This window comes from Notechis scutatus, chromosome Z (assembly GCF_049901735.1).
Source record: "Notechis scutatus isolate UNSWTSFEM ecotype Mainland chromosome Z, rNotScu1.2, whole genome shotgun sequence".
NCBI classification, from domain to species: domain Eukaryota; kingdom Metazoa; phylum Chordata; class Lepidosauria; order Squamata; family Elapidae; genus Notechis; species Notechis scutatus.
In genome coordinates this window covers 42,110,127-42,135,441 of record NC_142025.1, presented here as the reverse complement: position 1 = coordinate 42,135,441, position 25,315 = coordinate 42,110,127, and the positions used below count along the sequence as shown (strand labels likewise).

General features: G+C 38.8%; 1 protein-coding gene across 2 annotated transcripts; it reads right to left on the bottom strand.

Annotated features, from left to right (window-relative positions):
- Positions 1-1,660: 1,660 nt before the first annotated feature.
- On the bottom strand, positions 1,661-25,315 carry ASNS (asparagine synthetase (glutamine-hydrolyzing)). Of its 2 annotated transcripts, none has more exons than XM_026675653.2 (12): positions 25,139-25,315; positions 20,414-20,686; positions 18,955-19,192; positions 16,778-16,963; positions 15,477-15,578; positions 14,141-14,268; positions 13,366-13,492; positions 11,891-11,997; positions 6,561-6,661; positions 4,279-4,360; positions 3,747-3,902; positions 1,661-2,303 (listed from the first exon to the last, which is right to left on the bottom strand). In XM_026675653.2, the coding sequence occupies exons 2-12, from the start codon at positions 20,660-20,662 to the stop codon at positions 2,094-2,096; spliced, it is 1,686 nt and encodes a 561-aa protein (XP_026531438.1). In that variant the 5' UTR covers positions 20,663-20,686; positions 25,139-25,315; the 3' UTR covers positions 1,661-2,093. The 2 variants fall into 2 exon arrangements, with proteins under 2 accessions (XP_026531438.1, XP_026531439.1); XM_026675654.2 differs by having other exon boundaries at positions 20,414-20,683.

The window sequence follows — 25,315 nt, the reverse complement described above, 5'->3', positions numbered from 1 at the left end:
GGCAATCCGAACAGCACCAGGTATTCGTGCATGTATGTGATGTGTGTAAGTTTTCCATTCTAAAGAATGAGAAAAAAAATAATCTCCCAATGATGGAAAAAACTAAATGCTGGCACATAGAGGGAGAGAGAGAGGGAGAGAGAAAGGGAGGGGGGAGAAATGGGAGGAAGGGATAGAGGGGGAGAGGAATGGAGAGAGGGATAAAAGGGGAGAGAGGGGGAAAAAAAGGGAGAAATGGGTAGAGAGGGAGAGAGGGAAAAAGGGGGAGGAGAGAGATGGAGGGACAGAAAGGGAGGGAGGGGAGAGAGAGGAAGAGGGGGAGAGAGACGGCCAGACTGAAAAGCACCTGCTTACACATTCAATTTTGGCAAGCTTGTTTGCTACTGTAATAACTTTTTCTAACAAGCTAAATCAGAGCTTAAAGAAAATATGTCTGTTTATAATTATGTTTATTATTTATGTGTCATACAAATTTTTAAATTTAAAAAGATCTAGTTCACTTCCTCTGAACATATTTTGTCTCTAAATCTATTTTCTTCAAAAACAGATAGGAATTTCTTTAGGAAGTTATTTCTTTAGGAAGTGATTTCTTCCCATATTAAGAATTAAGTCTGGAGGATCAAAATCTACTCTTGTTAAACTCTACTCTTACCATTGTTAAAACAGTAGTCGTCTCTATTGAGTATGATTCTTGGTAATGTACAAAGATATAGGCAGGTTTTAGTAAAGAATATTAAAATTATTCCTTCCTTGGTAGTCAAAACTCTGCCATTTTTTATGTTCATTGTATCGGAATTTGCTTTTAGTGTATTTTATGCACTACATTATGGAAATATTGCACTATCAAGTAACTTATAGTTTTTGCAAATCAATTAATTAATCCAGTAGATCAATGTCTTCACCTCAGCAACTTTAAGATACCCCTCCCTGCATGTTGCTGAGAAATTTTGGGAGTTGAAGTCTACACATCTTAAAAGCTGCTGAAGGTATAAATTCCACTCTTAAAATACATCGGAAGTTCTATGGCGCCATCTTGTGGTTTCAGAATAGATTTTAAACAGGAAAAAAAACTTGACAAAAGTTTTATATCAACAAATCCAGGCATTTATTCAAGTATTGTTTAACTTTTTAGAACATGAACATTTTTATTACACATGATGTTATATATGAAGTCTATTTTAACATATTAAATAATCTCCTGCAGAGTTAGAATTAGAAAATATATTTTCTAAATTAATTTGCTTCCAACAGCCCTCTCATTTAGAAAAAATAATTCTGCAAGCTTTACTGAAAAAAAAGATTTAATGCTCAATTGCAACTGTAGAATTGCATTAGTTGTGTAAAGGGGATTCTGCTGAGTGCATAATGTTATATTGGGATTCTGTAGGAAAAATATATGAAAACTCTTTTGCAGAGTTTTAAACAGTGATGGACTGCATCGTGATTTGTAATGTGGTTAGAAAGCTATGAATTGTATATGGTCAAGGTCTGATCATAGAATGATGACAATCACTCTAAGGCAAGGGTGTCAAACTCGTGGGCCAGATACGTCAAACAAGACTTCCCAGATATACACAGCTGGAAATTGCTGGGAATCTTAAACTTACAAAAACTAAAGTTAATTATCCTTTCCCACAGTAAAATAACTAGTATTTACCACTTGAACTCAGATTAGCTTTTATTTTATTTATAAGACTACAAACATACATTAATTGCAGAAAAAGTGCACTTAAACCACTATTAATTCTCTGTATGCTCAAGTTGCTCATGTATCATTTGACATCAGTGTGAATTAAACTACCTGAATAAAGACTTACATTCCAAGCTTTCATTTTATCATTGAAGCTTGTTTTTAGAGTATATCAGTTGTTGCATAGTGCCGTTTAAGGCTAAGAGGCATTCTTTTTATCAGCATGGCTGGAATCATCAACAACATTCTATTTTATCTAAATAAACTAATAAACTAATTTTTTTGAAGAAAAAAACCCAATACATTGCTTTTTAAGTTCCTTTAGGTCAACAAGATTCATCTATTTTAACAAGCTCTTTGGAGAAATTATTCCTCCATATATATATATATATATATATTAAAGCTATTCAGTTATAGCTGATTTGTAATGCTTCAATGTGCGAGCAGATGGATCAGTAGCCTTAATCCACCTCGGCATCCAATAGTACGGGAGCCAAGTAGAATGTCCTGGGTAGTGCTTCTCAAAGATCTGACGATAGAAATATCCTTCCTTTGTTTTGGGAGGATTGAATGGAAATTTCTCTTCAGCTTTCTCCAACAAAAGATCATCCACCTATAGGCCGATTCAAAAGAGCAACATGAGGACTTCATCGGGAATTATTCCTTATTTTAAAAGTTATGAACAAAAACTTATGTTTCTCTGTTCCATTTTCTTTTTCTTTTTAAAATCACACTGCAGAATTATTGGACTAAACAACTTAGAAACAACGTATATAATTCATAAGGACAAAGGTATCCACAGTGGTGTTGATGTGCGTCATGATACATTACCATTCTGCAGTTTTTTATTTTCCCTGCAGATACCTTTGCCTAAGATCCATTGAGAAATTCATTTGAGAAGAGAATGAGAAGGTTGAAGAAATGATGGTGGACCAATTTTTCTCAGATATTATTATCATTACTATTATTATAATAATATTAGGCCATCTATGTTACAAGATCTCTAGCAGAAAAACCAGAATTACTTTAAAATAAACACACCAAAATACACATTCCTAAAATACAACACAAAATACATCTCAGTAAAAATGGAAACAGAAATGAAAACGTGTAGAAAAAAATGTGGATCTGGCCTTGGGAATGAGGAAGAAATGACTCAATTTAAGGAAGAACTTTCAGAAAAGAGTATTCAGTCCCAGAAAAGTGTGAATTAAAAAACCAAACAAACCTGCCTTGTTTTAGTTTGGTAAATAATCTGTTATACTACCTTATAAAGAACAAACCTGGACTTGTCACACCTATTTCTTAACCCTGCCTAATTTGAATGGCTAACAAAAGATCTATTAAAATAATTAAATTACACCTGTCCTCAGGAAGCTCAAATTGACATATTTGGAGAAGAGTCCCATTTTATCTTTAGAATTATAACGTTTGGGAGACGAATGAAAGACAATGCCTGCAGTCACTCAATGAAAATCATAGTCAAATAGATATTTGAATCTGAGCTTCCTTAATGCAAATATTACATCTATTTTTTTTTAAATAATAAATTTGGAAGCTTGGTTATGTGTACACACACGTTTTGAGAATTTACAGAAACAACTCAATTTTTGCTGTCAAAGCTAACATTTTTTTAAAAAAATCAAGATTTAATTCTTTTTTATGTTTCAATTCTGTATTCTGAAAAGCACAATTCAAAGTGAAAATGCAGGTAATGTTGATGCAACTCAAGTTTTGAGATCCAGATTCTGAACCACTGTATATTATAACCTTCAACCCAAAAGCAAGAAAAATCAGAGTATTTAAATAGAAGCGTGATAACCAATTTCAGCCGTCAAGCTACCCAACTCCTTCCCCCAAAACAAAGAAATTAAAAGTCATCCTCATTCACTCTGGAAGGTTGCATATGCAAAGCTAATGGGCTTCATGTGTTTCACAGATGGCCCATTTTTGCCCTAAGTTTTTCATGATCTGCTTTCAATATACTCACACTAGCTCTATTATAGGAATTAAATAGCATTTTAGTCAGACTGGCTTTAAAAATTCAACCTATTACCTGAAGGTCAATATAGTCTTGTAGCATAGAGAACCAAGATTTTTTGATAGAAGCTAAGCCATCACTGAAAGCTTCCTTGGGCCTCCAAAGTATTTCTTTAGGCAATAAGTTAGAATCTTCAAAGGCTTCCCTTAAGAGGTGCTTTTCAATTCCATTCTGTGCAGATATAACATAATCAAGAACACATATAAATACATTCCTTAGGCATAAATGTCAGAAATTCTAAAAAATATTTCAGAAAAAAATCAGCATGACAATCCCGTATTCAGCACATTTTAAAGAGTAACCAAGGTCTTTGGCATGGTTTCTTGTTGTAGAATTTAGGTTTGAATGCTAAATCTGTCAGTTCAATTGAGATCAGTTTAAAGAAATTGCATCTATAGCAAGACAACTAATGATCAAAACTTAAGGCTGAAAATCACAAGCATATACAAAGCTTCAGAGAGTAATCAGTGGATCTTAAATGTAGACTGTGGCTTCATTAGATAACACTGTAATTTCCTCTTTTGTCTAGTAGCAAAGGCTAGCTTACCTTTGGAATTCTGAGTTCTGCTGGCAAAGAAAGGTAGTAAGCAGTAAACTGGTGATCCAAAAATGGAACTCTTAATTCAAGACTGAAAACAGAAACAAATATTATTGGTGTACAAAATAAGCATATAGATTTGAAAAAGGTATTCTGTGCAACTTATACACTAACAGAAAGTAACCCATGATTAAATCATGATTTATTTAAAACCACCCACTGTCTACTTTGCCTTGCAACATTAAGCTTTAATTAGGAAACAAGCCATGCTTCGCCAAGAATAACACGTAAGCATTATAGCTTAGTAAGATAAATGACACATTCCAGGTTCCTTTGATTTAACAATGCCAACTACTGGGGCACCAGAAGTGTTCCTTCTCTGTGGCAATGTCCTCTGAAAGACCAGTAGGGTGGAGGCCTACTGGGTCTCCAGGGGAAACTTCATTTTAGAGAGCAAGGACTTGTCTTCTAGAATAAAGTTCCCTGGAGAGCTAGATGGCCTCCATCCTCCTGGTCTTGCAGAGGGCATTGAAGACCTGCTCCAGATCTTTGGCAAAAATGACCGAAGCCCCTTTCTGAGCAGTGCAGTGTACTTCTTTTTATCCAGTATTTGCCAATTTTGTTTTTATTCTTTTACTGCTTTTGTGGTTTTTATTTGTAAGCTGCCCAGAGTTACTGGGAATCTGGTGGCATAACGATGTAAATAATAAACAAAATAAATATGAGAAAAGGCCATTGTTCAAGTATATAACCTTGATTATATAAATTGTCCATTAGTTTTTTCCCAAATCAGTACCCTCTCAATATACATGCCTCTCCACATCTTCAACTAGCATGGCTACACAGGCAGAAATACATCTAATTTCCAATCAGGAAGGCTTTTCAGGTCTCTTCACCAAAACAGTAACTTGTTTTTTGAATAATACTTCCAAATAGTTCAACCTTGAGAATTATTTATTTATTCTGAATTAAAGAAATAATTTGAACTGAACATATGTAACTCTTTTTGATTATTATTTTAACTAGTGCTAACATTTTTTTTCCTTGTCACATCATTAGAAATTACTTGTAACTGAATTTATTCTAGTGGTCATCTGTTCTTTCAAATATATAAACATAGCATTGTGCTGTATTCTCAGTGGGATTTATAGCTAAGGACAGCACGCCTCAACTGGATATGCACTTATATAGTGTTGCCTTTCTCACTTAATTCTCTTTGGACTATGCAATAGTCTCGGAACCCTTACCAAAGCAAATACAATGGTACCTCAGTGCTCATCATTAATTTACTCCAGAAGATTGATGACTACCAAAAGTGATGCATACCAAATATTTTTTTTTGAATAATGTAGTAAGTCATAAAGCAGCCGACACCAACAAGCTCTACACCTTGTGCATTGACTACCAAACAATGAGTACCAGAACAAAATGTCACATCAAAATGCGTTGAGTACCAAATTCAAGGAGTTTCAAAGCAGTTGAGTGGGTATCACTGTGTATGAAGATGGAATATATATACTCAACTGCTTTGAAACTCATCGGATTTGGTACTCAAAATCTCACTTTGGGAGAAGCCCCAAATTAAACTATTTATTCTAAATAAATGAATTGAGTCTCTCATGACACGAACAGTCAAAGCTGGAGACCAAGCCTGACATAGCTACTATACTGTTAGAAGGATATGTGATGCTATCATAAGTTCATTAGTCATAAATTTGGAATGGATACATGGACTGTTGGATACAAAACTGTTCTACAACAAAACTGGAGAACAATCACACTGCTTCCTAACTGAGGATACAACTGCTTTTGATACAAAAGAGGATGTTAGAATCAACTTTAGATCTTCCCTTGGATAGAACGAAGCAAACAGCCAAGTAAGGGCATAACTTTCTGCCACAAAAAGAGCATTAGCAAAACAGTGACCTGGAGACTCTAAACCTTGAATATGGTTGCAAATGCTTGAAGCCCAAAGATTTCATGCCATAGATTCTCTCAATCATGTCTATCCTCTTATTTAAAAATATAAATGTGAAGTAGAAAGAAGGATAAAAATTTGATGAAGTAAAACTATATAGCAAAATTGTACTTCACACAAAATATGAAAGACATTCCCAATAATAAGCTTGAAAAATGGAGACAAAACTCTACGGGCAAAACATGTTCTTCATCAAAAACCTCCTTCATTATAAAAAGTTTCTAGAAGGATTTTGGTGCAAATGTAGAAGCAAAATATGAGATCTATAGAGAGAGACTTGAAAGGAATTAAAGGATCTACAGCTGAGCATTACCCATAGGCAGCAGTTGTTCTGTCAGCACGGAGAACATCAAACAGGTAGAGCTCTCTGAGAAGCCTCTCACTTTCCTCAGCAGCTTCTTCAGCTGTTGGTGCCTACAAGGGAGTATGGAAATTATTTTCATGCAAAGGCAGTTTGGCTGCTGCTATGCATAACTGTGTGCAGTTCATAAAAAAGCACTGAAAATGTTTCTTTTGGTTCAGGAGCAATTGGGTTGCCATTCCACAAACTTTCAATACAGAAGTTAATGCTTGGACCCAGAAAAATTATGGACTTTTGCATTAGCAGAAAGTACTTCTGCTCTTACACCATAAGCACTTTTGTGTGTTAACCTTCCTTATACCTTCAGAAATCCAGAAAGGCGGATGGTAAATATTCTAAAACAGTAATTATACAGAGTATCTCACTCTATACAAGCAGAAGTGAATTAACATAGAAATACATTCAATATAGACACATATCTTATTTAAAATGCCTCTTTTTCTCCTACCATTTGAAGTGTACAGAAACTAGGGGCACTATTACATTTGTAAAAACTGTCTCAAGAATGTTTCATGGAGGATCATGGAAATTCAGCACCCTGACATTTCAACGTATATTAATTTATATTCATTAAAATAAAGATGACAATAATTTTAAAATCAATAACATAAGGTATATAGGGTAAATATGTATTTCATTGATATGCTTATTCCTGCCTTGTACCTCAGCAGCAACTATTAGTTTATCTCAGATGATCATGCCTGATTTGATGCAGAGAACCATCAATACTCCCTCTTCTTGGACGTCCAGTTTGAGCCTCTCTTCAGTGACAGACCGAAATCCACGATCGTGCGTGGTTTTGATCTGTGCTCGCCACTGGAGCGCTCCAAGCCGGCTGGTTTCAGGGCTAAGCCACCTTGTAGAGGTGGTGAAGAAGGGGGAGACTGCCAGCAGGGTCGAGGAGAACCGCATCTCTCCTCCCCAGCTGGCCATTACTCCCTTTCCCAAAGGCGGTTGCAGCAGTTGTCAGAAATGGCCACCTCAAAGAAGAACTTGACCGAAAAAGAATGTGCAGGAGGAAGATAAGAAGAGAAAGATTTTTGGCTGACCGGGTCAAACTGAAAAAGCAACAATATAAGGTACCCTGGAATTTGAATTATAAAGAAGCATTGTTCCCAAAGAAGACTTTGAAGCAGCAAATGAGAGAGGGAAGGGAAAGGATTTGGTGGGGTTTTTTCCTTTCCTTCCCCATATTGACAACTAAGAGATTTAAGCAAGAAACTGGCTAAAATCCACTTTGACATTAACAGACATTTAAGCTGAAAATAAAATGTCAAAGGAGTAATAAAGATTTCTGGATTCTCAAAAAATTTTAAAAGGAGAGGAGAGAAAAGGAAAAAACAAAAGGGTGGGATCTGGAAAAAGAGAGGAGACCACCTGGAAGTGAAACTTTAACAAGATTCCTAAAAGATACATTCTAACGGAAACTTTGTAACAAAATAGAACCCCAGGAAGAGAAAGTGGGGAAAAAGAAGAAGAAACAGCTTTGGATTACATTGGTTATTGGATCTAAAGGACTAAAATTAATCGGGTGGTTGTTTAAAAGTTTTTAAAATGGTATCACTCTTGGAAGAATTGAAAATGGAACTTAAAAAACAGAAAGAAGATGCACAAGAAGAAAGAGGTTTTTTTGGCTTCGCATTTCAATTTTTAGAAATGGAGATCCTGAACTATGAGAAACAGCAAGAAATGCCAGTAGAATAAGAAGGGTGGGACAAAGAAGAAGCCATCTTCAATGATCAAGTAATTCTATGTGGGGAAAAGAAAGGAAAGGGGGGAAAGAGCGAAAAATTTAAGATCTGAAAAAACAACCCCCAAAAAAGAATAGTTTGAAAAGTAATTACAACATTAGGAAGAAACAGAAGAGAGGATTACAGAAGAGAGAATCAGAATTAGAGAGACAATGGGTCAAAAAGGGGAGGGAGAAGAAGAGGGGGAAGAAGGAAAGGAAAATAAATTATAAAGGACAGAAACAGGATATAGAGAAACAAGGAAAATGTACAAGGATTAAAGGTATAAGCCTATTTAGAAGACATAGAGATAATGGGTGAAAACTTAATTGAAAAGGGGATTCTACAAGGGTGCATAAGATAGTATTGTTATATTAGAAACAGAAATGTACTTTGAAAATATGAAACAAGTGTGATTAAAATGATAGATAAAATACCGTATATACTCGAGTATAAGTCGACTCGAATATAAGCCGAGGCACCTAATTTTACCACAAAAACTGGGAAAACTTATTGACTCGAGTATAAGCCTAGGGTGGGAAATGCAGCAGCTACTGGTAAATTTCAAAAATAAAAATAGATACCAATAAAAACTTTCACTAGGACAGTTGAGAATAAGTTTGATGTTCACAATTTCCTCTTTGAAAGAGACCAGTAAATAGGGAACAAGATGAAGAAGAAGTGTGTTTTTTCACACTTTTCACACTGCAAGTGAACAAAAATGGCATCATAGGAACAGGCTTATTCTCAGTCCAAAGGTTTGTTTCTGATTTCTTCCCTGATTTAAGGGAAATTTGGGAAAGCGATCTCACTATCATGAAAGGTTTAATTGATTCACTAACCCAAAGAAGATGATGATGATGACAGTGGGAGGCAGGAGTCACTCTCTCCCTTGCAAGAAAAAGCAAGAGCCGTTCTTATGATCTCTCTCTCTCTCTCTCTCTCTTTCTCTCTCGTATACAGTCAAGCCCTTTCCAGCGCGTGCGATCGTCGCCGCTGCTTGCACCTTGCAAATGCAAAATCCCGAGGTTTTTGCATTTGCAAGGTGCAAAGTGGCGGGGTGGATCGCGCGCGCTGGAAAGGGCTTGACTGTATTACGGAGAGAGAGAGAGAGATCATAGAACGGCTCTCTTGCTTTTTCGCCAGCCCCGGGCACTGGGGGCTTGCAAGGGAGAGAGTGACTCCTGCCTCCCACTGTCATCATCATCCTTTCTTTTGGGTTAATGAATCAATTAATTTGGGAAACGATCTCACTATCATGAAAGTCAGTGTTCTCTGCCCGTGTGGGCGTTTGGAAGAAAACGCCCGCGGCATATCCACGCGCGTGTAAGGGGAATCAGAAATCCCGTGTTCAACGCCTAGCACGGCAGAAGAGAAAACGCAGCTGTGAGCAAATACTGCGAAAACCTGATTGATCAGAAGGAAGGAGGCAAAAGAGGGAGGGGTGGTGGTGGACAGAGGTCCCACTGATATTTGTGAAACACTCGGGTCCGGCAGCGCTTAAAGTCAGCGTTCGCTCCCACCACCAAAGCCACGAAGTCCCCCAATCGCGCAGCCCAGAATCGCCCTCCCTCAGGGGCAGCAACGACGCCCGGTGTTTCCCGAGACAAGAAGCTCCGCCGTGCAATGAAAGCGCCCTGGCTCTAGGGCTCGCGGGCTCAGAAACAACGCGAGCCGAGGTGGCTTCAGCTCTGCTTAGCTTGTTCCTCATCCCCAGCTGCTTTCAGTCCGCTCGGGAGGAGGAGGTGGTGGTGGTGGCGGCTCGCGTTGTTTTCTGAGCCCGCGAGCCCAGAGCTCAGAAAACAACGCGACCCGCAGCCACCACCTCCTCCCCTCCTCCCGAGCGGACTGAAAGCAGCTGGGGCTGAGGAAACAAAGCCAAGCGGAGCAGCCACCTCGGCTCGCATTGTTTTCTGAGCCTGCGAGCCTAGAGCTCAGAAAACGCGACCCACCACCACCACCTCCTCCCCTCCTCCCGAGCGGACTGAAAGCAGCTGGGGCTGAGGAAACGAAGCCAAGCGGAGCCAAAGCCACCTCGGCTCGCGTTGTTTTCTGAGCCCGTGAGCCTAGAGCCAGGCGCTTTCATTGCACGGCGGAGCTTCTTGTCTCGGGAAACACCGGGCGTCGTTGCTGCCCCTGAGGGGGAGGGCGATTCTGGGCTGCGCGATTGGGAGACTTTGTGGCTTTGGATGGGTGGGTGGGTGGGAGCGAGGACGGACGGAGTCCGCGAAGTGGGGCTTGCCTGCCCTTGCTGGCTGCCTCTGCTTCCTTAGGGGCGGGGAAGGAGGCTCATCTGGACCAAGGGTGAGTCTCCCCCTCAGTTTCCCCTGAAGGATCTTCCGTCGCTTTTGCCTTCTCCTTACGTCTTCCCTCTGTTAAAATCCCCCCCACACACACACACACTTATTTTTGGGCGGATAGATTTCGTGTCTGAGCATTCTCACATGATGGTGGGTCTTCCCCCCCTCCTAAAACAGTTAAAAAAAGAAAAAACAATATATCCTCATGCAAGAACTTTTCTGCTTCCGATTACCCCCATGCTTACAAGTTGCAAAGGAAACATGGAAGCAGGGAAGCGGCTGCCCAGCTCCGGAGCTCCACACCATTTTTTTTTCAGAGGGGAATCTCACTTGAGTATAAGCCGAGGGGTTTTTTTTCAGCACAAAAAATGTGCTGAAAAACTCGGCTTATACTCGAGTATATACGGTACTCACTGTATATACTCGAGTATATACGGTACTCAATGTAATGGAATGTTTGTTAATAAATAAATGAAATAAGAATGAGAGAATGAAATTAGGAAAGAAGGGGAACACTTTAATTATTACTAATGTGTTATAAAAATTTAAGTGAAGAGGAATATGAAAAAATATGAAAAAATTATGGAAATATTATAAGTGTTCCTAAGGAAGTATGATATCCCATTGAAAAGAAATGTTAAAGATATTAAAGATTATAATTAACATTAATGATAGAGCTGAATTGGAATAGAATAAGTATTTTATTTGTTATAAAAGACTCCCTCTTCTTGATCCCAAATTATATAGTTATGTCTAGTAACAGAGGGACATGAAGGAAAATGTGAGCTTTCCAATAACCTGGGATCCCTCCCTCCCCTACAACTGGTAGCACATGACTTGTAATCCACTGCTGCTGCATTGGGAAGGGTCCAAACCAGGGGTGAAATTAAAAATTTTTCCCTACCAGCTCTGTGGGTGTGGCTTGGTATAATAGTAATAGCAACCAAGGGCGATTTTTTAACAATTCAAATCATCCCTACCATCTCTTTCGAGCCAGGCCAAGGTGGTTGAATTTCACCCCGTGTCAAATCAATGTATAACCACTTCTGCATCTGTAACTAAATCTTAAAACGGATAATGGTGGCTTTCATGTACTTTTCAGTTCTCAACTTTGGGTGGGAAAAAGTAGTTTGTTGCTCACTTCTTCCTGCTTGCAAATGAAATTCAGCTATGTTTATAAATATTAGCACCTGTAAAATTACTTTAAAAAGCATTCTCTTATTATGGTGATTGGCAAGAAAGATTACATTACCTTATGAAAATAGATATATCCTTGAGTCAACTCATCTGATCCTTCTCCTGAGAAAATGACCACACTATCTGTTTTCTTTCGGATGTATTTGGAGACCAGATACATGGCTAGAATGAGAAACAATTTTCCCTCAAAAATGTTTATTAATCTCACACAAGACCTATATGCAGTTGTACTTTTCACAGTAACTTGCATGACATATTTCTTTTCATAGCCATTCAACAAAGGTTATATAGAAATCTATTCTTTAAACTTAACAGAAGTTTAGATACCTTGATTCAACAATCTTTGCAGTATAATGCACCATTTGAGCTAGCTTGAGGATACAAACAGACAAACAGATAAACACAATGAGAGTTTTGGTAGTGTATAGATGTAATGCATGCAAACTTAGGCACATGTAATTGGGCTGGTAAAGATAAACTTTCTCATCAAGTCCTTTTTATGGTATTCTTCCTCCCTCTACCTCCACCAATGATACGATCAAAGTACCCTGATGAAGAAAATAATGTACAAGAAATTCTAATAGAATAGTGTCACCTCTCTCCAGTTTTCAGAGAACCTACATTTAACATTTAGCAATAGCAATAGCATTTAGACTTATATACCACTTCATAGTGCTTTATATCCTCTATAAGTGGTTGACAGAGTCAGCATATTGCCCCCAGTAGTCTGGGTCCCCATTTTACTGACCTTGAATGATGGAAGGTTGACTCAATTTTGAGTCAGTCAGGATGAAAGGACTATGGGCAGAGTTACCCTGCATACTGCACTCTAACCACTACAGCTCTTAAGCCTATCTCATCTAGCAACATCCACACATTCAGCATTATTAGATAGCTGGAAGACTGGCACTTTCCCCCCAGACTTAAATTTGGATTCCATTCAATGGAAGCATACAGAGATGTATTAACTTAGGTAAGAATATAAAAAAGGAAAGGGAATCTATAATTTCAATACGTAGATAACAATAATGTGAAGGGCCTTAAGAGGCTGCCTGAAACACTAGACCATAATACTCACAATACTTACATTTTATCAGAATGTAAGAAGCTGTTTAGAATTTCAAACAGGAATTCTTTTCATCGTAACTGGAAATGCCTGGCATGTAACTTGAGACTTTCTATGTGCCAAAATAGAGCCTACCAAGTAAATTGTAAATTTTCACAAGAGCATCTATCTGATCTGATATGGAAAATTTTATGACCATAAAGGCAGGATAACCTAATAATTTTCATAAATAGTACTACGTTTCCATTAAAACCATTCGTTGGTTATTCAGAAAAAATATTTTTCCATCCTCTTTTAATCTTTTTTTCTCTATTATCAGTAAATACAACGCTAGGCAGAAAAAAATATATGGAAGCTACTACATGGAAGCTATTGAAGGATTAAAATTCTACTTAATTTATGCCTGTATTAAAAGCAGGACTGAGCAGGACGACAGACCAACTTCCATAATTTGTAAGCCTTACCCACTGATGCTCGTATTGTTGTGATGTCATATGTTTCCAAGGAAAGTATTACTTCTTCTAGTGACTGAATCCCTTCTTGAGAACTAAACATAACCTCATGATGCTCACTTCCAATGTGAGCTGCTACCTATTAAAAGCAACCATTTACATTAAACTTGTTAAAGTGAATTTTCATCCAGTATGCAGTCAATAGAAGTTGAATTCTGCAAAATATATTTTACAAATTCATATGTTTTATTTTTCTCAATCTATTATGCTACTGCTCTAATGGGGATTACACAGAAGACTAAGGTGAAGAGTTATCTTATTCAGCATCTAATTTCCATTGCTAGCCAATCAACATTTTGTGAAAGTCACAGTAAGGCATGAATGTGCTAATGTTCTATTTTAGTTGCTAGCCAACAACATGTGTTCAATGGAATATTGTTCCCAATAGAGATCACAGAGAATTAGTCTAACAATAATAACATACAAGGCAATCAATTTATCTTGTGCCAGAAAATGCTATAAATTCATTATATAGTTCAGGACAAAGTATTCTCTTTGCTTGCTTGGAATCTACCAATAATCAATTTTACTGCTTTGATCTGTGAAATTTTGTTCAAATCTATCCATTCTAACTTACCAGCCTAGAACCTTGCTTAAATGCAAACATGAAAGCTAAATTTCTAGAAAATATTTCTGTGCCTCCTATTATTCTCCAGATGGTGTAAGAAAAAGTGTTTTCATAAAAAAAAAAAAAAGAAACCCTGCTAAACCGGTAATACCACTGTACCTTTCTCGCAGCCAGCACATCAGGGCTATCTTCCATCCCAATAGAAAATGTTTGCAAGGGATAGGAAATTTTTTGTTCTTTCATAAGTTTGATAAGTATGGCTGCCACCAAGCTAGAATCCAAGCCACCTGGTAAAATATGAATTGTTGTTGATATTGGTTATCTTTTTTTCCTTATCATTTAGAAGTTTTAAACAACTTAGATATTCTTCCTTTCCATTGGAATCCTTTTTCAAAGGAATAGACTTTCCAATAAGTTTTAGAGAGTTCTGAAAATATTTGGAAAATTATCTGGATTGTAATGACTATTGCTATATCATCCTTTATTTTATGACTGGAATAATTTTTTGCAGTTTAAGAACTGGAAGACAACTATAAAATTAGATAGAGTTTTCTATCTAATCCCATTAGTTACAGCATATCAAAAGCTCTTTTGCTCTGAATTAAGCCTTCATGGCTTCAAACAGACCAAATAAATTTATAAGGAATCCTTTATCCTTTGCATCCTTTATCTAAAAAAAGCACCGACTAGAGATTTATCAATTGATATCAAGATAGAAAATAGGCTCTTTATTGCTATGGAAAATGTATATCTATTATTATACAGTTGACTCTGTAAAATATGTAAAAGCAGTAGCTATTAAACATTTCCTAAATATACTGTTGCTAACAGAATGAAAATCGAGGTAGTCCTCGACCATTTTTCACAACTGAGTACACTTATTGACCGTTCAAAGTTATAACAGCATTGAAAACAGTGATTTATGACCATTTTTCACAATTTTGACCATTACAGATTTCCATGGTCATGTGATTGACATTCGGCTGCTTGACAACTGACTCAGTTACGATGGTTGGAATGTCTTGACATTATGTGATGACCTTTTGAAACCTTCCGACAAGCAAAGTCAATAAGGAAACTATTTTACTAATTTAACAACTGCAGTGATTTATTTAACAAAACTCACTTAACAAATTTCTCACTTAGCAAGATACATTTTGGGCTCAGTTGTGGTCATAAGTTGAGGACTACCTATACTGCAAATACAGGGCAGCTACATAAGATACATTAAAGAAATTTGTGCCATCAAGTCAGCATTGACTTAATATTGCCAGGTCCATGTATTTTCCTTGGCAACATTTTTAGAAGTGATATGCCACTGATTCCTTCCTATAGCTGGGAATATATATCTGGCGCAAAGTCATTCAACTGGCTTCATGTCTGACATGGGACTAGAATTCATAAGTCTCTCATTTTCTAATCTGAATACTTTTAACCACTACACAAAGCTGCCTCTCCATATGTTATGTTAAAGGATCTGTTGTTGTTATTTTACCTGATAAGAGACAACCAATTCTTCTATGGGACATCAAACGTTTTCTAACAGCATTTTCAAACAAAAGTCGAATGTTGCTTTTCACAGTTTCAACATCAAAACCTAACAGGAAAATAGAAGTTCCATTAAAATAGATCAAAAGGGAGGACAAAGTACTAATCCATTTTCTATTAACCGCTTACAAAACTTCAAGATAGCAATACCATTTAGACTTATATACCGTTTCACAGTGCTTTACAGCAGGGATCCCCAACCTTTTCGACGCCGCGGCCCGGTTCCGGCGTCAGCTGGGCGCCAGCGCCCGGTTCCAGCGTCAGCTGGGCGCCGCCATCTTTTTTGACGAAAAATCACTTCCGGTGACGTCACGAAGTGATTTTTCGATCAAAAAATGGCGGCGCTAGCGCTCTGGTGAGCTTTTTCGGCAGAAATGGCTTTCAACCCGAAAAGCTCACTGGCGCTGGCGCCGCCATCTTTTTGACGAAAAATTGCTTTTTTTACCAAAAAGATGGCGGCGCCCAGCAACCAGCGGCCCGGTAAGGCTTGTTCCGCGGCCCGGTACCGGTCCGCGGACCGGCGGTTGGGGACCCCTGCTTTACAGCCCTCTCCAAGCGGTTTAGAGTCAGCATATTGCCCACAACAATCTGGGTCCTCATTTTACCAACTTCGGATGGATGGAAGGCTAAGTCAACCTTGATCCTGGTGAGATTCGAACTGCCAAACTGCTGGCAGCCAGTGATCAGCAGAAGTAGCCTGCAGTACTGCATTCTAACCACTGCGCCACTGCCGCTCTTATTATCACTCCTTGCAATAAAGTTAGAAATAACCAATGAAGTTGGTTCTTGGCCGAAATTCTAGAGCTCACCAATCAATATTAGATCAGAAGAAATATCTGGCTCCTCCCCAGAAATACAGGGGTGGAGAAGGGTGGAGCAGAAAGTGACTGAAATACCCTCTCCTGAGTAGACTTAATCCATCCCTTCTGATTGATGTCTTCCAAACATGACAAAAGTTTCCCCTGCTCCAAGAGCATGAAATACTCTGACAGGAAGACACATATTCCAATAAAGGAGAATAATTGTAGCTAAGGGTTGAAATGGGGGTGCTTTCTGAGCTTGATTGTTTCTCTACAGATGTTTCATTACCCAAAGTAGATATGATTACCTAGTTAGGGTAATGAAATGTCTGCAACAAAACAACCAAGCTGGGGAAAGCAGCAAAGACCCCTCAGACACATATTCACTGGAATGGAATACAACCTGCCTGACACGTGAACCTGCCTCAAAACTGAACAATGCTGTTACCTGACGGCAAATTTTGTACTGTACTGTAGGCAGCATGCAAAGGTTCCTCTTTAGGGCTGTGAAATTTGACCACTTCCACTGATGCAACTTTCCCACTTAGCTTTAAGTCCAAGACTTCATAATGTCCAGGAAGAAAAGGCTCCACTTTGAGAGGACTGGACATATTGTGTTTCAAGTCGATCAGACCTACAAATATAAGATAGCATATAGATTGAGCAGTTATTTTACACTCGGCCTGTCAAAATAACTTTCAAACATGTAGATTTCAGAATACCAATTTAACAGTGAACTGTGAACAATAAAAGAACATTTATTTGTTATAAGCCTAGTTCAAGTCACAATAGCTGCACTATGCATGTGTCGAGGAATGCAGGCATGATATTCCGCTCTGGGAAAAAATCGGGGCCGGACAAGAGACCCCCGCCGCGCCCGGGGAGCGCCTGCTGCTTTCCTCGCCGGGCCGGGCGGCGGCGTGTTGCACGGAGGCTGGTCTGTGGCTGGCCCAGCTCCCTTTTCCTGCCGCTCAGTGGCCTCCGCTCGCACCGCCCGGGCTCCGCTCAGGCATCCGGCTGGGGCTGTCAGGAGTTGCTACCGCCGGCGCAGCTCCACGCGGCTCCAGTCCCGCGTTGCCTCGGGAAGGGAAAGGCAAAACCAGGAGCCGCTGCTGCCGTTGCAAAGCACCACCGCGGCTCTTCCTTTTTGCCTTTCCCTTCCTGAGGCAACGCGGGACTGGAGCCGCGCGGAGCCACGCCAGCAACTCCTGACTCGGGGCCTCCGAGGGGAGGGGAAGGAGGAGAAGAAGGGGTGGGGGGAAAGGAGGGGGCGATTCCCAAAAAAATCGGAATTCCGATTTTAATCGGAAGAATATCATGCCTGGGAATGTAACAGACTGTGATCCTTTCCATATCCTCTGACTAGGGGAAATTCAAAAAGTCTGATTGTTATAAGCCAGAGGAGAGTTGTGTATATTTTCCAATTCTTTGTCCAGCTCTCCTTCCACATTTATCTAGTGAAAATTGTAACCATGGAAGATTGGAAAGAAAATTCAAGAAATTACCAATCTTCATAAGATCTTGGTGCTCTTGCATATACATCTAAGAAAGGGGAGCAAAAACATCAAAGAAAAAAGATGTCACTGTTTTAAGAACTGTATTAACCTTAATTAATGCAGAGTCTGTTTTTTATCATGATTATTGATCTAGGAATTAATCAACTAGTTTGTTGCCTATAGACTGAGAGAGAATGACTGTCCCAAAATCACCCAGCTGGCTTTCTTATCTAAGACAAGACTAGAACTCACAATCTCTTGGTTTCTGGCCAAGTGCCTTAACCACTAAACCAAATTGGTTCCGAATTAACTTTAATAATCATTTACTTAAAGTTGGGGCATCTCTACTGTAGGCTGACATAGAAGCCTTAAAAAGTAATGTCTGTTTTAATTAAATGTATGCATGCATTCTTGCTATGCTTATTTTCACACAAGTTTATGACATTTCTTTCGACTAATTTTTTGAAAGTTTGTAAGCTGTATGGAAATTATAGTTCAGCAAGGACTTCTAATTTCTAACATTTCTTTCAAATACCCCGAAACTAAAACAAAACTCATAATAAACAAGATCACACAATAATTTATACAATATTTTACTATAAAACCTATGTCTTGTATTCCTTTCATGGGTTTAACTTTCTGCAGAAAGGTGTCACATCTTACTATTAGGAAGTTTCTGGTTGATTCTAAAGAAGAGATTTTGTGGGATGAGGCATGACACTTTCAGTATTAAGCAGGGTAACCATTTATAATATTTTTCTGAGTATAAGACACACACCCCCTCTAAAATGTGGGTGGAAATGTTTGTGCGTCTTACACACAGAATATTGCAGTGGGGGGAGGGGGGTTGGTGAGGCACCGATCAGCTGTACAGGCCATGACGGCAAACAAGCTGCGGTGAATGGTCGGCAGCAAATAGGCCATGACAGCAAATGGGCTGTGGTGAACGGGTGGGATAAATACCGGATGGATGCTAGGAGGCAGAGGCAGATTTTTCCCCCTTCTTTTCCTTCCCAAAAGCTAGGTGCCTCTTATACTTTGGAGTGTCTTATACGGTAGCTCTATTTGAGGAGTTCTGATTCAAGACTGTTATTAAAGGATAGTTATTAAAGTACAGAATTTGAGTTACCTTTTGCTTCAGAGCAAACACCCAAGAAGCCATCATCAGTTAGGGCCCTAAACAATGGTCTAACTCCATATGTATCTCTCCCCAGAAACACCTTTCTATTTGCACTGTCAAGCAAAACGAATGCAAATACACCATCGAGCATAGAGGCAGTTTCTTCTATTCCTCCTTTGTTATAAAGATGAAGAATGACCTCTCCATCTACTAAGGTCTGGTATTCAAATCCAAACTGTTTCTGTAGCTATGAGAAAAGAAACATATTTAAAGAGATACATATTAGAATACAGAAGAATAAACACAACAGCCTAAACCAAACTATATGTTCACAAGAGCGGGGGGGGGGGGGGGATACAAAAATACAAGCTTCCCTTTAGTGAAATCAGATCTCAGTTTCCTACATATTTCTTTTTTCATAGTTTATCTATTAGCTTGAAGAGTTCCCCTCTATTGATAGGGTACTGAAGACCGTCAGAAATGCTGCAGCTTTTAGACAATCTACTATTTCCCTTAACCTGCAATAGGAGGCTCTAAATATATCGATTCATTTAGTTGTACAAAAAGAGCAGTGGGAGAAGAGCATATCGCAGGAATAACCATATGACTGAAGCCCTGATATTTCTCCCCCTCGCACACGACAAGTGACCCTGCTGGGGACCATAAGAGGCTAATTGAGCCTATGATTATGAACAAAAGTATTTTACACTGGAATGCCCAACTAGGAGAATTTTACTTGTATGCTTTGATCTTTGGGGGAAAGGTGTTCTTTAAAAAGTTCTTCCAGACATTTCAATCACTGAATATTAGATTTTATTTGTTTCAGGATTTGACATCCTCAATCTTATTTGTCAGGATCTGACATCCTCATTCTCTAATGGAGGCTTCTATTTCTATGCTCAAATTTATTATAGTCTTTGTTCTTTTAACTAAATGCCATTCTAGGAACTTATATAGGGGAGAGAAATATAATAAATATTAGGTTATTTAAGTGTAATCTTGAGGGAAGAGAATAATAAACAATGACAAATTTATTTGTAACTTGACAAAATAGAAAAATATGTTTGTCCTTGCTAATCAATCAATATATTTTAGAGGACCCTAATAAGAGTATGAGATCCTTTTGAATGCTTAATATTAAATTGCACATTTTCTATGGCAAGTTTTAGTCTTTTAGTCAAACATTTGCTTTGTTTACATTTTTTTTTTTGCCATGAATTACCCAATCCATTGGCCCAATATTTTTGCAATTTTCTCAAGTTTCTAGATTCAAGAGAAAGGTGTGGTGTTAAAACTAGTCCATTTTCAATATAAGGAATTTATATGCTGATTTTCAGTTTTTCCAACCCAGCTTATAAAAACATCTTAACATACAGACATGTTAAACATGCATAACAATCTGTTCAGACACCAGATAGTAGGGAATGCTAACAAAACCATTAGAATGTAGTTCTTATCATATTTGTACCTGTTTGAAGTTGTAGATCTCTCCATTGTAACACAGCCACAAATAGGGAAATTTTTTCACCCTTAAAGGCTGCATTCCATATAGCTGATCAACAATTGCTAGACGATGGAAGCCAAAGCAGCAGTTGGTAAAGCCATTGACATTTTCAAACCGGAAAGCATCTGGACCTCTGTGGCCTATTTTCATAGCAGAGAGACACTGGGCAGAGAGGCATCCATCACTTCCAAAAAGGGCCCATATGCCACACATAGTGATGATGATGAATAAAGGCTACTGAGAAAAAAATTGAACAAGGAAGATCATTTTTTTTTAATGTTCTGAAATCCATATCTTTACACCATTCCATGAAAACAAATGGTAGCAATGCTAGCAATGCTAGCGGATGGTAAAAATGCTAGCAATGGTAAAGGAATAAGTAAATATGTATACTGAAAAATGTGAGGAAATGCAAAAGATGTCTTGATGTTAATAATAATGTATAAAGTTTTTTTTTTTAAAAAAAAAGTTGAAACTTAATAAATTTATTTTTTAAAAAAATAAGAAAATAAATGTGGCACCTAACTTGTCATTAAAAAACACATCACATACAAAATTTCAATATTTTATTTTAAATAGTTAAGCTATATTTCAGGGATCTACAAACTTGAGAACTTTAAGAATTGTGGGCTTCAACTCCCAGAATTCCTCAGACAGCATGGCTGAGGGAAGAATTATGGAAGTCCACAAGTCTTAAAGTTGCCAAGATTAGAGATTCCTGAAATATTTTGTGGTACTTCAACTAGTTTGCATTAATTACATATTAATTAATACCAATTTTGATGTTTTTATTATTAGTTTGGTCTTCAGAAGAAATTTGTGTTGTTTCATTTCTGTGCATACCTAATTCCAAAAAGTTCTGCAGAATATGGCATAAGCATATTTTGATATTTTTTCCCATTATTCCAGCTTAATTACAATTAAGCAACTTTCCTATTGCAATTGAAACTTCCCTACATGCGTGTTTGGCAATGCTGTCAAACAAGTGTGATCTCGCTTGACATTGAGTCAAGCTACTTAACAAAACATCCTCAACCATTAATTCATCAATATTTCAATTTTAATCTATTATGTCATGATGATTATTTTAAAAAACAAGAAAAAAAATAAGAGAACTCCTTACCTCTGTGATGGTGAACCTATGGCATGCGAGCCGGAAATGGCACGCAGAGCCATCTCCACCGGCACGCGAGCCATTGCTCCAGAGCAGGTCCACTGTGTAGGTGTGTGCACTGCCTACCTGCCAACTGATCGTTGGGTAGCTGCCACGCATGTGCGGGGGGTGGGACATGTGCAGGAGATGCACACGCATGTACAGAAATGTGTGGTGCATGGTGGATTGCACACACATGCGCAGAGGCACGTGGCAGGGGGGTCATGCGTGTATGCACAGGGGGCATGGGCCCCCCATGTGCGCACCCACACTTTTGGCACACAAGAATGGAAAAGTTCGCCATCACTGCCTTACCTTCCTAATTATGAATAAAGAGTAGAATCTGATGGCAATGAAGTAACAGCTACCTACTTAGAGTAGACCACAACTAAGGATCAGTAATAATAAATAAATCCTACATATGATGTTCAAGGAAACATACAAACTTTCTCCTCACAACAACACATCTATGACTGTGAGATAGCTTGGGCTAAAAGAAAGTAACTGGCCCAAAACTTCTCAATCACTTCTTTGAACATGGACTTGGTTTTCCCATTCAAAAACTTAGCCACTTATCCCCCTGCCCTAAAATTTATCTATCTTCACGTGTCTTGTCTACTTTCACATTAATTTATGAATGTCTTATGAAAATCTTCACATCAATCAACATTAGTCAATCTTCCTGCATGTTTTATTGTAAAAAATTGATTTTTCAATTTTCTATATAATGCTAAGGCCCATGGAAACTGAAGGAAATCAGTATTCTAATCGTATTATTGGCTTTAATCAAACAGTCGTTCTGGCTGAATTAAATTAAATGAATTAATGAATGAACTGATGAATAGGCATGTGGCAACATCCAACTGACCTATCATTAGGGCTGGAAGCCAACTATGGTCAGACTAAATTAATTTAGATGGAAAACCACCAGGAAGTGCCAGAGCTGTATGTATGTTAAATGAGGAAAGTATCTGGAAACAAAGCACTGCCAACTTCATACAGTTGGTAAGAAAATTGCCTGGATGAATATGTGAGGTCAGAGAGCAAAAGCAATAGCACTTAGACTTATATACCACTTCACAGTGCATTACAGCCCTCTCTAAGCGGCTTACAATATCAGAGTATTGCCCCCAACAATCTGGGTTCTCATTTTACCCACCTCAGAAGGAAGGAAGACTGAGTCAACCTTGAGCCAGTGAGAATCGAACTGCCAAATTGCAGGTAGCCGGCAGCCAGCAGAAGTAGCCTGCAGTACTGAACTCTAACCACTGCGCCACCGTGGCTCAAATCAGACTTCTCTTTTATAAAGCAGCGGTCGCCAACTGGTAGGCTGTGGCCCAATGGTGGTCCATGAGAAAATTTTGGTGGACCACAGAGAAATGTCACCCTCAGAGCACTCCCCAAAGCAATTAATTCAGGATGTGCAGAAACACAAGGCTGCGCCGACCACATGGGAACACTCCCTGCCCACTCACTCCTTACCTGGCAAACTTGCCTGCTAAATTGCTATTTTTCCTTTTTCCGACCATCATCTGTTCTGCTGTGCCAGGAGATTTAGTTTAGCTAGGAAGCAGGAAATGGTTGGATTTCTTGCTTTCTAGCTAGTTTTTAGATCTTTGGCTCTGCTTTTAAGCAGAGGCGAACCTCCCTTAGTACTGAAGGTTCTATTATTCAGTGCAGACTCACGGCAAGCAAATTTTATATGATAGACTCAGGTATCTGATGGCAGATATATGGATCACTGAATGATTCTGTGAGCAACTCAATCTGCCTACCTGCTTTGCCTGATTTTGGGTAAAAGTTGCTCTTTTTAAATAAAAATTCAATATTTATATACATGGTGTGTTGTGAGTTAATTTTGTGAGTTTGCTTGCTAGCAAATTTTATGTGACAGACTGAGCAAGCCAATGGCAGACAGATACCCTGTTTCTCCAACAATACGGCCTCCCCCAATAGGAAGTCCCAGCATGTTTTATAGGCATGAAATGAAATTAAACCCCTCCCCCCAAATTAAGGCCTATATTAAAACTTGCAAAATGGGGGGGAGGGGCTTGCCATTAGGAAGTACTTTTGTTGCACACCCGGATATGGTGCTGCCTGCGTTGACCCCGATATGAAGTGCCCCACCAACGCCGAGGTCAACATCCAAGCCGTCGCCACCCGCCCACCCAAAGATTCAAGGGGGGGGGGGGAATTAAGACCCAGCCTTATTATATGAGAAACACGGTAGATCTTTGAATGAATCTGTGATTCAGTGAGCAACTCAATCTGTTTGCTTTGCCTTTTAACTTGGGTAAAAGTTGCTCTTTTTTATAAAAAATTCAATATTTATGTAAATATATATAATATTTACATACAAGCCATGCCCAGCCAGTCACATGACCACCAAGCCACGCCCACAAATTAGGCCACGCCCACAAAACTGGTTAGTCATCCCTGGGATTTAAAATTATGAGTTTGGTGGTCCCTGAAGTCCAAAAGGTTGGCGACCCCTGTTATAAAGCACAGGTAGTCCTTAACTTACAACATTCATTAGTGAACTTTCAACTGAAAAAGGACGCATGACCATTTTTCACACTTTTGACTGTTGCAACAGTCCCATGGTCAGGTGATCAAAATCCAGACGCTTGACAACTAATTCATATTTATAAAGGTTGCAGTATCTCAGAATCATGTGAGACAGCCTTCTGACAAGCAAAGTCAATGAGTAAACGAAATTCACTTAACAACCATGTTACTAACTTAACAATTGCAATAACGACTTAACAACTGTGGCAAGAAAGGTCATAAAATGGGGCAAAACTCACTTTAAAATGTCCTACTTAGCAACAGAAATTTTGGGCTCAGTTGTGGTCATAAATTGAGGATTACCTGTATTCTGCTTTGAAGAAAAAATTGGCTAAGGGCAAAACACCAAAGGTATGAAATACAGTATCTGGAAGAGATTTTAATGTTAAAAAAGATAACATAGCCGTGGAGTTGTAGAACTTTTGAAAGCACATCCAAACACAGCCACGCTCCTGGCTAACTAATTGCATGGATTTGCAATTACACTGGGTGAATTCAGACACCACCCACAAATTAGCCAGCAGCTAATTTTAAGCTAGCCTGTTGTGCTAACCATACTCCTAACATAACAGTTTACATTCTCCTGCTTTTTCATCTTGCACAAATGAGAACCGACAGTGGGCATAATTAGAAAGTAGCGTTTTTTAAAAACCTATTGAACCAGATGTTCAAAACTTCAGGTGCAGTTTTCTTTTGTTTGCACTCCGTACTTTTAAACGATTAATTACGGTCACTTCCGTTTTGTTCGTGAATAAAAACTAGAGCCCCTCGACGGCCCGCAGGAAAGCAGTCCGTTGCAGAGGGCTTTTTTCCAGGCAGCGGGAAAACAGTTGGAACCTGAATTGCACGTGTTTTGCAGCCCTGAATGGCAAAGCGGGAATTATGGGCATAAACAGAAGGGGTGGAAAACTAATAAATCCCGGGTCCGTACAGCCCAGCCTTGAAAAAAGATCCCCTCGCTGGCTTACCCTTTCAACTTCAACTCCGATTTTGCACCAGGAAAATATGCTTTCACAGGCGAGAAGAGATCAGTCACTAGCAGGCTCGACAGGTGAACCGCATGCCCTTTGGCCGAGCTCAAGAGAAAGGAAAGCACAACGCGGAAACCAATCACAAACCCACCCGGCTACTCCTTCTGTAAGACT